A 16090-nucleotide genomic window follows, 5' to 3' on the forward strand; every position below is an offset into this window, starting at 1 on the left:
GAATGCATTTGACCGCGCATGCTACAGAGAAATAAGTTAAGCGTGTATTTTTCTCTTTGTGACTGACTGTACTGCTGTGTTATTATTTTAATTACCCCTCAGGCAATCTTCTGATGTGTGATTGTGTGCAGGTCAATGCTCTGCGAGTCCTTCAACATGACAGTTCATAGAATAATTATTCTGTCATCACACCTTGATTCATTGTTACGTTGTTTCTTGGGCTTTTTCTCTTACTCACATTTGCTTAGCAACCAGATCACACGTCTTATACTTATTATTCAAGTAATCACCCTCTGCAGCACATAGATGCATCAATTAAAGCTTCACAATGAAGTATATTGTTCTATGTAGAATCCTCAGGTGTCAGGGATTAAAAATTGATTTTAAATGGTGCAGACCTGCTTCAAATGGCTAATCTGTGTTTATATTAAACAAACAAGCTTGCTAACAATTCTAAACAAAAAAAGTGTTAGGTCACAATCAATATGAAATAGATGATAAAAATACATTCTGTTCTTAGAGTGCTTAGTTGTTTTTAGAGATTTACCAATTTACATGCAGCTCTGAAATGTCTCAGTGCTGAACATCTATTTTAGGTATGTTTTTTAGAGATGTAAATCAATTTTGTAACTGCTTTGTTTACTTTTACCTATATTCTTCATAAACATTTTCTGGCAAATTTTCAGGTTTGGGTAAGTTTCACAGCAAATTATTATTAAAATGAAAATTGAGTACCCAGACGCTGTCAAGATGGTTCACTGATTTAATGTTGGCATCCTGCAGCTTTGACTGAAATCAGCAGATGCTCTGGCATTACCATAAATGTTTTCTTAACCGTCTCTGTCAAAAAAACAAAGGAAACATTTTTCCTATTTGGAGTCTGCTGTTTCTGATTAAATTTGGTTTGGCTTCTTTTACATAACTAATATACCATGATGATCTCTAACCATTTGGTTTTAGTATCCCCTTTTGAGCTAAACACATTTGCAAGGCTGCTTTGTAAGTCAGAACAGACAAAGGAAAACCAAGTCTATGTGTAAGAACCCTTTGTTTCAATGGCTTGGGAGGTTTTACTGCCTTCTGCCTTGAGTTCTCAGTGAGTATACAGGGTTCAGTTTTTCAATCTCTCATTTTTTCATATTCTATGCAAAATTTTCTAAGTCCCTCTGTAAGTGAGAGAGAGGTTTCTTCTGTAAGTGCAAAGATATGTCATGTCTTAGATTTCTTGAAATTAAAACAATCCTCTCTTACATAGCAAGATTAACTTGTGTTAGCTTGTTATCACTAAAAAGTAATTATGTGAAATTGATTAGGAAAAGAGGAAACTGGAAATACTACAGTTTGGCTTCTGATTTTTACATACCAAAGTGGCTGCTAAGAGTCTAATTGTTAGAATATAGGGCAGTAAATATGTTCATCATATGAAAATGCATACCATTAATGATGTTAAACACAGCATTTTGAATTCACAATGACTGGATTAATTACCCAAGACAATGTGTCTTGAACTTGTTTGATATGATAATTCAACAATATTTGGGGGAGTCAGGAAAAGAAATCTTTACAAAATAATTCCTCATTTGGACTCTGAAATCGTGGTCGCTTTTCAAAGCCATTTGTCACACTTGCAAAGTACAGTTGTTGGTGTCAAACACACGTATGGCTGGATCACGTGCGGAGTAGAAACATTTTTTTATATCTCATCTCTCTCTCCACACATGAGCAAGGCCCAATTACGGTCCATCCCAAAGAGAGGAAATAATTAAGTGAAAGCACATAGCATTAATTAGAGGTTCATATAAAGAGAGAGAGAATTGTCAAAGGAATACATATGCACTCTTGCAGAGCCAGGGGAAGATGAATCACTTTCTGTCTGCCTTTATTTTCCAATATTTAGTTTTGTGTGATGATCTTCTTGAAAATGTACTGTTTCCTGCTACAGAGTTTGTCTCCTTTATAGCATGCTTTTGACTGTTTTCTGCAGAGCTTTGTCAGAGGAAAGTAAGGACTGCAATAATAATGCTTGAACTATTACAGTTACATGAACTAAGATTATTCAGTTTCATCCTATGTCCAGTGTATTCATGAAGGCAATTGTGGATGTTAGTTTACACCAGTTAAATTTACACAATCAGGTCTGCTTCTGTCCCATTGAGAAGCACCCATGCTATAAAGAAGCACTAATATCTTTAAGCTGACAGTGTTGTGTATTTTTTTTTCTGCTATCTACTTAAGATTTGGAGTCCTCAAAAATACTTTTTCAGGTTAGTAAATCACTACACTCTCACCTGTCATAGCAACAACAGCGTGCAGCGCTCTCTGTTGCCCTACTTCCCTCCAGAGACTTGCTTTAAAAACATTTTAAAATGAGAAGAGCCAGAGAGTCGTATGCTATTCTTGCAATCTTTTGGATAATAGTGAATGACAGCCCACTGTGACTGTGACCTGTGTGGGCAAAATTGCTCCAGGACATTGGTCTTGTGCCTGTTACTGCAATGTGAGAAAAATTATGTTTCTTCTCAACTGTTAAAACTAACACCCGCCTAGTTTACTTTCAGCTCTAGCCTTTCATCTTCATGCTTCTCCCAAAAAGCATTTGTAGGACTCTGTAGATCCTGCTTTCCCTTAGAAGCAGATTGATTCCTTAGGAGAGAAGTGCAACAGGTGATGAAGGAAAGACAATTTTTCCCATTGGTTTGATCTGACATTACAAAATATTTGTGCTCTACCTTCAGGCAATGCAACCTACTGATAACTCTGATTTCCTGGAAACAGAAATTTGTGCTAAAAATAGGAAATATGAATTGTGTTTTATTTTTTTGCAGTTATTAGAATGGCTAGGTATTATTAGAATTTTTAGTTATTAGTTAATAGGCAGCTATTAGAATAGCTTGTAAATATTTAATACCAAGAATAGTGCCTAAGAAATATTTGTGTTAAACTCTTAATGCAATTACTGGACATATTGTATTAAAAAAATTATGATAAATAATAAACACTAAACAGAAATGTTATTTAGAGCCAAAGTGAGTGGAATCTCATAAACATCAGGTCACTCTTTAAGGCTTGCTTTGCTTCTGTTTGTTGGGATTTTAATTTTCTACAGGTAGAATGTTTTCTACTGTGGATTTTTTCCATAATGGTTGGTAAAAGAAGACAGAAATTGTGTGTTTCTTTTCCATTTGGTTATTTGCATCAGCATCTTGCTTATCATTATCCGCTGCAGCTGCCAGTGGCTTTCCTTTGACGACAACAGTCTTTATGCATGTCCCTGAAATTCTTTGTAAAAGTGTGCCATGAAAGCAATATTCATCTATAGGTAGATGCTATGCAAACAGGTTTGGAAACTAAATGTGTGTACTGCTCAAAGGCATCAGGGGTAGTTTAGTAAGTGGGATCAGCTTAAATTATTGTTCACTGGACAGAGGATAGCTTTAGACTATGGACCTCTGTGTATCTTGTCACAGATCATTAACTTATGTAGTCATCATTTTTTACTCCGTTAACTCTAAAGAGGATTTGAAATGGCAAGCTACAATGTATTTGTGAACAAAGGGAAAAAAATACCACAAGTGATAAACCACATTTCAGGAATTTAATGTAGTCTAAGTATGTTAACTTCCAGATTTATCATTGAAATTTCCTGATCATTTCCGAATGTAGAGAAAAAGTTAGTGTCTATCCTATCTTGTGTACCTTGATGGAAATTCCATAAACACCTAGGCTGCACAACATTTCTGGCCACTGCCTGAAGACCCGCTGTCAACTGGTGTCCATGTAAATCAGTATCTATCTTCTTTGCCCTTCATCCTGACATAAATAAGAAGATTAATTTATTGTTTATTAATACTAAAGTAATGCCAAATTATTTTGAAATTATGAGATTTACATAATTAGTTTTTAAAGAATTATTCAAACCTTGTGCTCTAAAAATCTATAATGACCACAAAGCAAGCTTCTGTCTTGGAAGTTTTCATTTTTCAGTTTCTTAGGAACTCTCAAATATGCCTTTATTTGGGGAAAGTTGTGTGAGAAGACACAGGAGATCCACTGTAATTTAGAGTGCAATAGGGAAGAAGCTAAACTCCTAAATCTGAATTTGCCATCAGACACTTTCAGAGGTTCTTCTCTCACATAAAATACCTGGGTCATTTGTTTCAGTAGTCTCATCCACATTTTTTTTTCTTTTTTTCATCTTCATAGGCATTCAAATCTTTCATTTAAATCCAAGTAACTTAAAGTTGCATTTTTTATAACAAAAGCCATTGCCATATTAGAGGTGAGAATATATTAGTTTAAACAGAGAAATTGGTCCCAACTTAGAGCAAATGCAAAGTACATTTGGAAAAGATAGGAAAAAGACTGAATGGAGCAATCAACAGAACTTAAAGTACTCTTTGGGAAGAAGTAGGTACCTAAAGGAGTAAAAGAATTTTTAAATGCCTTGCTTTAGGGCCAAGTAAAAGGGAGCTGGTTCAGCATAGTTCCTCTTATAACAAATTAGCTTACGCACAGTTTTTAACTGATTTTCTTTGAAATCTAGTTTCTATAAATCCTCTATGCTAGTCTCACTTACTGGTGACATGCTCTATTCTTGACTTTAAAATGAAAAAACCCTATGTGCACCGTTCCTGAAAACTTTGTCTCATCTAAATTAAACTTAGTGATTAATGTTTATTCTTTATGTTTCACACTTTTAAAATACAACACTCAGAAACAGATGTAACTATTAAGTGAAATGTGCATAAAAGTGATTTTTTTGGGAACATTTAAAAAAATAAACAGCATGTTTCCATGCCTCATTAATAATTGTCTGCTTTATATTAGTCAAGTTGTAAGCATTTAGCATGAAATACTAAGGTGTAAGAAATTACTTATCAAGCAAATATCTTTTAAGTACAGCTACCACTCCTTTCTGTGTTAGATCTGGGGCTGCAGGGTATAACTGAAGTAAGTCCTAACAACACACAACACTTTTAGCATTTCAGGAACATTCTCCAGTCCTACCCTTGTCAGTCACAGAAATTGCTGAAAAAAACATGAAACTAATAAAAAGTAGCAGTAAAAAGTATTAAAAGTATTTTCCATTATACTGTCCAGCAAGGACCCATCCCATTTTTTATAAGTGATGTTATGTTATAGACATGGGTGTTCTAGCTATGGCAGTCTTTCATTCTGTGTCTAAATTCTGCTTCTAGGTGGTAAGCAGGCTTTTAAGACAGAATCACAGAATCATTAGGTTAGAAAAGACCCACTGGATCATCTAGTCCAACCATTCCTATCAGTTACTAAACCATGCCCCTTAGAACCTCACCTACCTGTCTTTTAAATACCTCCAGGAATGGTTACTCAGCCACCTGCCTAGGCAGCCTGTTCCAGTGCCCAATGACCCTTTCCATGAAAAAATTTTTCTGATGTCCAGCCTGAACCTCCCCCGGTGGAGCTTGAGGCCATTCCCTCTTGTCCTGTCCCCTGTCACTTGGGAGAAAAGGCCAGCTCCCTCCTTTCAACAACCTCCTCTCAGGTAGTTGTACAGAGCAATGAGGTCTCCCCTCAGCCTTTTCTTCTCCAAGCTAAACAACCCCAGCTCCCTCAGCTACTCCTTGTAAGAGTTGTTCTCCAGCCCTTTCACCAGCTTTGTTGCTCTTCTCTGGACTCGCTCCAGAGCCTCAACGTCCTTCTTGTGGTGAGGGGCCCAGAACTGAACACAGTATTCAAGGAGCAGTCTCACCAGTGCCGAGTACAGAGGGAGAATAACCTCCCTGGACCTGCTGGTCACACCGTTTCTGATACAAGCCGCCACCTGGGCACACTGCTGGCTCATGTTCAGTAGACTGTCAACCAACACCCCCAGGTCCCTCTCCTCCAGGCAGCTTTCTAGACAGACTTCTCCTAGTCTGTAGCACTGCATAGGGTTGTTGTGCCCCAAATGCAGGACCCGGCATTTGGCCTTGTTAAACTTCATGCCATTGGACTCTGCCCAGCGGTCCAGCCTGTTCAGATCCCTTTGCAGAGCTTCCCGACCCTCCAGCAGATCGACACTTCCACCCAGCTTAGTGTTGTCCGCAAACTTGCTAAGGGTGCACTCAATGCCTTCATCCAGGTCATTGATAAAGACATTGAACAGGGCTGGACCCAGCACTGAGCCCTGGGGAACCCCACTTGTCACTGGCCTCCAGCTGGATTTCACACCATTTCCCACCACTCTCTGGGCCCGGCCATCCAACCAGTTTTCCACCCAGGAGAGTGTGCGCCTGTCCAGACCAGAGGCTGACAGTTTCTCAAGTAGAATGCTGTGAGAAACTATGTCGAAGGCTTTACTGAAGTCCAGGAAGACCACATCCACAGCCTTTCCCTCATCCAGCAGCCGAGTCACTTTGTCATAGAAGGCGATCAGGTTAGTTTGGCAAGACCTGCCTTTTGTGAACCCGTGTTGACTGGGCCTGATCACCCGGTTCTCTTGCATGTGCTTCATGATAGCACTCAAGATCACCTGCTCCATGACTTTCCCTGGCACTGAGGTCAGACTGACAGGCCTGTAGTTTCCTGGGTCCTCCCTGCGACCCTTCTTGTAGATGGGCACAACATCATCCAGCCTCCAGTCCAGTGGGACTTCCCCAGTCTTCCAGGACTGTTGGAAGATGATGGAAAGGGGTTTGGCCAGCACATCCGCCAGCTCCCTCAGTACTCTTGGATGGATCCCATTTGACCCCATAGACTTGTGGGTCTCTAGCTGGGAAAACAAGTAACTAACCACCTCCTCTTGGATCATGGGAGCCTCATTCTGCTCCTCTAGCTCCTGGGTTTGTACATAGAGGGAACAACTTTCTTTACAATTAAAGACTGAGGCAAAGAAGGCATTAAGTACCTCAGCCTTGTCCTTATCAAAGACAGATAATTAGGGCTTGTTATGTTCTAACACCAATGCCAAGGTCTGGGAATGGATTTCAGAAGGCCACCTTTGGACTGTATAAATGACATTATGGAAAGATGGCTGCCTGAAGAAGCTCAGGTCTAGCAACTGTCCAGGATCTTAGGCTCTGATAATAGTTGGGGGTGTTAATGCAGGAACTGAAACCCTCATTTCATACTTGAGAGGGAAACAAGAATTAATTATTTTCTTGTTGGCGTTTCGAATAATAAATGTCATAAGTTTGGAATCTGGATGTTCAAAATGACTGTTTTCAGAACTGGTGGTGTTTTGCAATCAGAAAAAATTAAATAGGGAATGCTAAAAGACAGATGAAGTTGTCTTACCTCTAAGCTATTATGGTGGATTCCTCTTGGGTTGCAGCCAAAATCCCACCCAGCTGTTCACTCAGTCCCAGTTTGGTGGGATGGGGAATAAAAAGAAAAGGAGCAAGAAAGTGCATGAGTCAAGATAAAGACAGGGCTATGACTTCTCCTTCTCAGACACTTCTGCTTTCTCAGACTTGGCTTCATTCCAGAACCCTCTCCTACCCTCTTATTATCACTGCTGTTTACACTCAATCCTGTCAATGAGGCAACCAATGGTACAGAGGGGTGACAGGCTCATCTATGCCCTTCAGTGGCTCCTCTGGAGCCACCTGGAACCAGCTGTGTCCAGCGTAGGGCAACCCTTGGGCTCTTCACAGAGGCCACCCCTGCAGCACCCTTGCTACCAAAACCTTGCCAGCTACACCCAGTACAGCTATTTACTTTAGAGTTGAAGCTAAATACTGCTGTGAGAATTCAGAACCTTCACCTTGTCCTGAATTTAAAAACAGAAGTTCCCTGTCTGCCAGCAGGGATCATATTCAGTCTTTCAAAATATGCGTCTATCTGAGTAAATCTCAACCATCTGAAACATAAGCCAGTACTGCCCAGTTTATATCAGAAGAAAGTTGTTCACGCTTAGAAACTGCTTTGCTGTTTTCCTTGTATCTTCAGCAAAGCATCAGGGATCCTCTACACTTTGATATCAGCAGAGGAACCCTTTAGGAACATCCCCAGACTTAACTTCTCAAGGGCTCCTCTTTCTTTAGATGGAGCATATGGAGTATCCACCGATAGTCTCGTAAGGGCTGTGATATGTGGCTGTTATCTAAATACACTTGGTAAGGTTGCACTGGGACATGTGTGATGATGCAGTCAGTGTAATTTATGGAAGACAGCCAGGACTTCCAGATGGAGGCTGAACTGCTGCAAGCATTCCAGCTTGTGGGAATGCTCTATGGCTGATCCAGAAACAGCATATCACACTACCGTCAAAACATGTCTTTTCCCCCTGCTGTTTTGCTGGGGAAACATGTGAGCATAGCACCAATGTGGTGTTAAACTTTTCCCTGAATTTTCAGTTTCATGCGTCAGGGACGGGGAGCCAGGGGCAAGCTATGACACCACACTGGCAAGCCAGTGTTGAGAATGACGTTAAGGTTGTTACTACTTCCAAGCCAGAGGCATTTGGTAGCGGGGTATGCCTTCAGCGCATCTTTTGGCACAGGCAAGTCATGACTTACAATGTAAAAATAATTTGCATTGATGGTAAGGTTGGTATATATGGGCTTTAGAAACATAGACATAGCTTCAGGAATATGATATAGCGTGTGGAGCACAAGCTAGAGAGATTAGAAATATTCCACTGGGGTTTTGAGCATTTTTCTCTGTTAACTTGGTAAAAGATGTAATGAGGTTGTAAATGCAATTGTTCTTTCTTATGTTACAGTTTTGTCATGCCCCACATTGAGATGTATGACTGCAATACAAGCATATAATGCGACGTAATGCAGTTCTCCTTATCGTACTTGCAACTTCATTTTTCAATCGGTGTACAAGTATTTACATAAAAACTAAGTAAATCCTTAGTATAAAGACTTTTATTGAGAAACTGCAATGAAATAAAGCTTTTCAAAGTCCTTTTTTGTTTTAAATATTTATTAGTAGTTTTAAAAAAATCCGTACCTCTGCTTTAGTAAGTCTCTTGCAATCAGTTTTGTTCTCTGTTAAAGGTAATATATAACGCTATTATGCAGGATTTAAAAATCTCCAACTGATCATATTTTGCTTCCCCAAGTTCACAGCAGGCAGGTCTCATAGTGCTGATTTTTTTTCTTCACATGCTAGTGCACAATTTCATTTTTCTGAATATAAAGTGTGTAGCCTTTAACAGATTATAAGAATACCATTATAAGTTATTCTATGCCAGGACACCGTTTAAAGTATGGAAAGCTATTAAGTGCAATTTTCTGTCAACTGAATTTCCTGAACATTGCTGTTAATCAAAGTAATTTTAAAAGACTCGTATCTAGATGATAGTAGCTGTTTGGCTCTAGGTTATGTGAATATGATTTTGAAATGTTTTTGATTAACAGCAATGTTCAGAAAATTCATATCTGTGAAAACTGAATTTTAATAGGTCTGAAGGACCCACAAGAGTTAGATATTGAATAGGGGAAAGAAAAAGATTTAAATGTCATGGAATCTAGATGCTTGAAATTTTAGTAGCGTACAATGCAATCTCTGCCTAACCCATGCCTGGAAGCATTCAGGTGTAGAACAGTCAGAACTAAATATGGGTAAATGTCTTCTCACCCCAGCATTTAAAAGACATAAACATGAACTCAAAGTTTTTACTTTTTTTAATCTGGATAATGATTATTGTGGTACAGGTGAATGAGAGTTTTTGATTGCTGGAAGTGATCAAACCATTCCCAATATATACAGCAAATTAATAAATTGTCTTTATCCAGTGATTTTTAATGTCTGATTTCTTTTTATCTTGCTGCTGCCGGAAGGTACACCTTGCTACAGTAGGTGGACAAATAGTGCATCTCCAGAAATGTAAGCTCTCTTCTTAACAAGACTTCATGTAGAAGTGCCTTTGAATGAGTAGTTTAATTTAAACCTTCTGTAACTTTATTATACTTGATTCTTTAAAGGTATATTTAAGCCAAGGTGTGCAAGTCTGTAAATGTATTTATTCTGCAATTTTTTTTCAAGTATAGTTTCCTGCTAAAAGCACAAACCAAATTTATGTATATGTGCAATGTAATGGTTCGATACAGTTTAGAAAAAGCTGTTCACGTCTATGTGGTTTATGGATTTTCTGTGGCTACCCTTCTCTTGCAAACATAGGATTAAAGCAGTGGCCCAACGTCACTAAGCCATCTCCTTGCTGTTGCAGGCATACAAATCAAATATTGTCTTCAGAAACAGATCATATTTCTCCTTATAACTGGTTATGGTTTTTTGCTCTCACTTCTATATACACACATTCCAAAACTTCATTACTCTGGAGGTTCAAAAGGCTTTAACTTCTAATAGAAATATTTTAATGGCTCTTTATTCTTGTGCTTACAGTGTCAGTCAATCTCAACATGAGACACCTTTGAATACAGATAACTATAACCTTTATAGCCTTTATCACATGAAACTAAGGAAGTCCAGCTCTTCTACTGTCCTGATAATAGTCACATGCTAACCTGCAGCAGCTTGCAGCCCTATAGTTTTAAATTCATATACAAGGTGTATTGGCTTTTTTAAACCAGCCAGGCTTAACTGTTATAGGTTGACAATGCACTTCTTTAGTTTTACCACTATAGCATAGAATTCAGGTGAGGTATGGGCACAATCCAAAGTCATGGCTATGGAATGGATGGGTTACCAAGTCACCAGTGCCTGCAAACTTTGAATCAGTTTGTGAAGCAGCACAGGGTGTTTAAGAGCTTGAGGTTAACACAAATTTATTCCTGTTTGATTAAAATAAAAAATTAGCAAGGTAGACATTAGTATTCCTGAGGAATTAGTGAGACTTTTTACCTTTCTAGTACCTAACTAATTTTAAACCTTGACTTAAATGGAAGCAATCTTTTGCTTTGATAAGAAGAATACCACCAGCAGCATATATACATCAAGTACTACAGCAGTTAATTCTTTTGGTGCATATTTGCCAAAGTGAAATCTAGGACTAAATATGTATGCTTTCTGAGCTGGGCCTAGGAAAGTTCAGGGTTTCTGAATGAGATTCACAACAGCCAGTACACAGGGAACTGCCTGCTTACACATCTGCTAACAGTGGGTGTCCACTTAGGCATAGCAATGCTAAATGGAGAAGTTCCTCATTGATAGAAAGAACGTACACAGTAAAGATGCCACCTGATTTAGTAAGCAGCTGAAACAACAGCTTTGAGATGGCAAAACTGGATTTAGATTAAGTACATGTGCTCAAATCTTGGGGTTTTTTTTGGTTTTTTTTTATTGCCATTAGCTGCTAAGTATTTTTTGTAGCATGGTTGAGACCAAACATGACACTGTGATTTTTCTAGTGAATCGTGGAATCTTTACTGCACAGGAGTTATAACACATAAAATGGAGATTTCTCACATAGGATCATAGAATGATAGAATGGTTTGGGTTGGAAGGGAGGGACCATGAAGGTCCTCTAGTCCACCCCCCCTGCAGTGAGCTGAGACATTTCAACTAGATCAGGTTGTTCAGAGCCTCATCCAACCTCACCTTGAATGTTTCTAAGGATGGGGTATCTACCACCTCTCTGGGCAACCTGTTCCAGTGCTTCACCACCATCAGCGTAAAAAAAATTCTTCCTAATATCTAGTCTAAACTACTCCTCTTTTAGTTTAAAACCATTATTCCTTGTCCTGTTGCTGCAGGCCCTGCTAAAATGTTTTCCCCCATCTTTCTTATAAGCCCCCTTTTAAGTACTGAAAGGACGCAATAAGATCTCCTTGGAGTCTTCCCCAATCTGAATGACCTCAACTCTCTCGGCCTCTCCTCATGGAGGGGAGGTGTTCCAGGCCTTTGATCATCTTTGCGTCCTTTGCGTCCCTCCTCTGAACTGTCTCCGACAGGTCCGTTTCTTTCCAGAGCTGGATGCAGTATTCCATGTGTGTTCTCACCAGAGTAGAGTAGAGGGGCAGAATCACCTCCCTCAACCCACTGGCCACGCTTCTTTTGATGCAGCCCAGATCACAGTTGGCTTTCTGGGCTGAAAGTACACATTGCCAGCTCATGTCCAGCTTCTCATCCACCAGGACCTCTAGGTCCTTTTCCACGGGGCTGCTCTCAAAAACTCACTGGTTCCCTAATCCCATTTCCTGTTTTTGCAGGACCCCTCAGGCTGAAAGGCCCTTCAAGTAGAATGGCCCTTCAAGTAGAATGCTCCACTCATTTGTCTAGGCATAGGAAGTCACAAATATCAATACGATTACTTGTTTTAAGGGGGGAGAAAGACACAGCTGTACTCAGGTTTACTCAATCAATACCCTCAAGCAGTGACTCCAGATTGTAGGCAGAAAATTATACGACTCACCTTTCTGTAAGGCTAAATAAGTTACAAGTTTTAAAGTGAGACAAGAATTTAGATACATCCCAACACCAACTACTTCTCAATAGTTAAAGTGCTGCAGTTCCCTGCTTAAACAATTTGCTGTTCTAGATCTCACTCTAAGGCGCCTATGGGAAACTGGGGAAAATATTGCTGGATTTTACTTTGGGGCCTCAGTTCATAAGTGTTCACTGCCTCTATAATTCAGCCTGTTTCATCATACCTAGCTGATCTTTGTGCTTGAGTATTTTAGGGTGAAGTCTGTTGAACTGCAGATTAGTTAAAATTTGGTTGTTGATACAGCCAAGAAGCTTATTTTCAGTACCTAATTTATTTTTGCCTTTAAGTCCAACACCTATACTTAATCTCTTATTATATGACAATATGTTTTTTTCTACTTTAAAGAAATATATTGATTCTGAAAATAGCAAGTGTTTTTCCTGTTGCACCTCCATTGCATGTAAACAAAAAAGAAGGCTGTGATTCAGCTAGTATTTTGTATATTGGCACAGGTAGCATACTTTTATCAGCCTGCAATTATGTGTTCAGAATCAATAAATATAAACATTTCAGCAGAATGGGATATTTAAAAATGTACATACCAGGCATATTTTAGTTAGATACGATGGTTTCATCATATGTAATTATAAAGATGTGTTCATTTCCAGTCTTTGGCCTCCTGTGATTCAGGAAAGCTGAAATATGTGCTGCTGCAGCTTCAGAGTCAAATTATTTTTCATATTATAAAATATAAATTACATTTTTCAGCAAAAAAAAAAGTGCAAAATTTGACTCTTAAAAAATGTAATTAAAAATTGTGTATCTGATTTAGAAGATGAAAGAAAGAAGGTATTTATTTTCCTTCACTTGCCAAAAGGTGACCGTACTTACAAAATTTGCTGAGATTGTCCAAGAAAGTGTGTAAAATCCTCATCCATCACCAAGAGCCCCTGGTCAGGGAATGATAGTGCAGTAAATATCTTCAGCAGATGCCTTTTAATGTACAAGCTGTTTTCGGTAGGAATTTTCAGCACTCACATAAAACACACTGTCATGAGTGACTGCCTGTGCTCCAAAGTCATTACTATTGGGATGATGGGACATCTTTCAGCGAATAACCAAAAAACTTTAAATGTCATGTCAAGTTTGTTGAAGCCATTTTCAAGCCTTGCTCAAGGTTACATGAATATTGAGTATGCCTGTTTTAAAAAACTTTGAGGTCTATGAGAGGAACCACTCATGCTGGTTTTTAGAACAGTCACTTGATTTGGGGGGGCAGGATGAGAAAAGAAATCTGTCTCTTAATACAACTGTCAATCCACCAAAACTTCCGTATTTTAACTAAGTGCAACTTTTTGTGACAATGCCAGAGAAGTTTAGCAAAAAGTAGAAAGTTATGCAAGTTCTTAAAATTTCTTAGCCACTTAAAAGATCACAGAGGAAAGAAAAATGATTACAACAGATAATTAAATTGAAGTAGATTTTTTTAATGTAATTTTTAAAATTTCAACCATTAAAAAACATGTAGGAAATCTAATTAACCAGGTAAAACTTTGTAAGACGCTAAGAGTTGCTGAGTACGCTGTTTTCCCTTTGACTCCAGGAAGACAGGAGGATCTTGTCAGGCTTTATCTGTGATTTTGTAGGAAATATGGATGCTAATCTAATGAAGTCATGTAAAGTCCGTATTAATTCCAAGGGATCAAGCCCACTGCTTTTGAAGTGCTAATATTTTTTGTCTGACCTCCTTGCCAATCATTACTCCTTCTGTTACATCATCTGCTTGTGAATTTCGTATGATCAAGAGGTTTTTTTATATTACAGAATGTTGAAACTGAGTTTTTTAATAGTGAAACAAGGTTTGTTTGGTTTATCTCCTGCAGAGAACCAGAAACAACCACTAGAGAAGTCATGTTCGCACCACAATATCAGTTTAAACCTGACAAGAAGCCCAGTCACCAAAGAAGCTACTTATGATATGGAAACAAGTTCTACACTGTGGAACAAGGCTGTTGGAAGAAAGGACGCCTGTCATGGAGAAGGCAACAAAGAAAAGAAAGTAGATCGAATCCTGTCTCCTTCTAAAGGAGAAGCCATTCCAGAAGTAGAAGCTCTCTTGGCAAGACTGCGAGCACTATAGAACACCAGGGGTTAAATCAAAGCTTAAAACCAAAGCTATAATAGCCTACATCTTTAAAGATATACTAATTTTCTGTTACTGACGTTACATACTTCTGAGTTCCTAACTTCTGTATGGATGAATGATTTACTTCTAAACTGTTTTCAAGACTGTACAAAATGATGCTATAGTTATGCATAATTGCAAGATTATTTTTATTATGTTTTTACCTACTGAGCATTCATAAAATATCAGAAGAAAACAGACACTAAATTATTCCAAGGTACAGTCCTTTTGGTGGGCAGACTACTCGCCATATGTTTTGAGAGCTTCTCCAAACAGGAATATCTTTTAAGTATTGTAAAATCATTATGCCTAGGAATAAGGGTCAGTAAATAACAGAAAAGGTATACTTGTACTTTCTACTGCAATTCCTATACTTAAGAGGTTTTAACGCTTAAAATGTATCATTACAGCCTCCTTTGCAATTATAGTAACAGGAAATATATATCACATAAATCAGCCATATTCCAGTTTGGGTTCATCAAAGAGCACCAAAGCTTTTTGACTTATATATGTATTTACAAAATGGAAGTCCATGGACAGTAAATAAAAAATCTATGCAAATAATATACTTTATATGTGATTAATATATCACTGCTGTTAAGCTTAGTTGTTATTATTATGATTATATCAAAATAATATATACGATTTCTATGATTGCAAGGTTTTGCAGTTGTGTCCTTAACAGGGGAAAATGTCTTCACCGTTATTTACCAGTGTAATATTTTATCTATTCACATGTGAGTTAATATGTTTCTATAAAATGAACATGTAATGGAAAAGGTTTTTACAATTGGTTTTTCACAAACTCATTTTCTGGGAGCCTGTAAAGTCTTATTTGCTGGCACAATAGGAATCTTGCACATAATTGCATCTCTTTTATCGCACTGTCGTTGTACATTGTTACATGTTCGCTATTGTATTTATTAATTGCACATCATAAAGAATCGTTACCTATGTTACAAAGTATAAAGCTACTATCAGTATCTTTGCTCCATTATTTAAAGCTTCCTTATTATAAGAGTGTATTAGGTACCTAATATCTTTCTTCTAAATTACTCTATTTTTCTTTACAAAATGCTGAAAAATATGTCTTTCAATAAGAGTCAGTTACATGAAACCAGTGTTTCAATGCTCCAGTGCTTTTTATATCCTTGTTTAAGTTGCCTTCGTACTTCCTGCACTAAACATTAATAAAGTTAATTAGAACTCAGAAGCTGAGCCTGTTTATACATACAGCATGGAGGGTTTTTCAGCCATCATGGGAATCAATCTCAGGTTTCTGGGGCTGTTGTAACTGTCATTATACACTGTTAATTACATTTTCTGCCTTAGCTGAAAAAAATAAGAGGTTTATGCAGAAGTTAGGGAAAGATACAAGAGAAAGCCTATCAAACAGTCATTTCTTCAGCTCTTGCAAACAGCAGACAAAGCTGTCATACAAGGCTGCCTTTGGTAACTTGAAATTGCATAGAATTGGGGTCTAATGCATCTTTAGCGCATAACTAGAAATACAACTACTACTACTAGTAGTTGTTCCATTGTCTGCTGCACCTCCACTGTTAAGATTTACTACCCCTTTTTAAAGGGTGCAGTAAAAATTG

General features: G+C 38.1%; 1 protein-coding gene across 1 annotated transcript in view; it reads left to right on the forward strand.

Annotated features, from left to right (window-relative positions):
- Positions 1 to 14741, forward strand: part of DIAPH3 (diaphanous related formin 3) — a 220033-nt gene extending 205292 nt beyond the window's left edge. The window contains exon 28 of the mRNA XM_069880558.1: positions 14188 to 14741. Coding sequence (XP_069736659.1) covers positions 14188 to 14444 — 257 coding nt within the window. The 3' untranslated portion in view covers positions 14445 to 14741. The remainder of the gene's footprint in view (positions 1 to 14187) is intronic.
- Positions 14742 to 16090: the final 1349 nt, after the last annotated feature.

The sequence above is a fragment of the Phaenicophaeus curvirostris genome, chromosome 1, assembly GCF_032191515.1.
Source record: "Phaenicophaeus curvirostris isolate KB17595 chromosome 1, BPBGC_Pcur_1.0, whole genome shotgun sequence".
Taxonomy (NCBI): domain Eukaryota; kingdom Metazoa; phylum Chordata; class Aves; order Cuculiformes; family Cuculidae; genus Phaenicophaeus; species Phaenicophaeus curvirostris.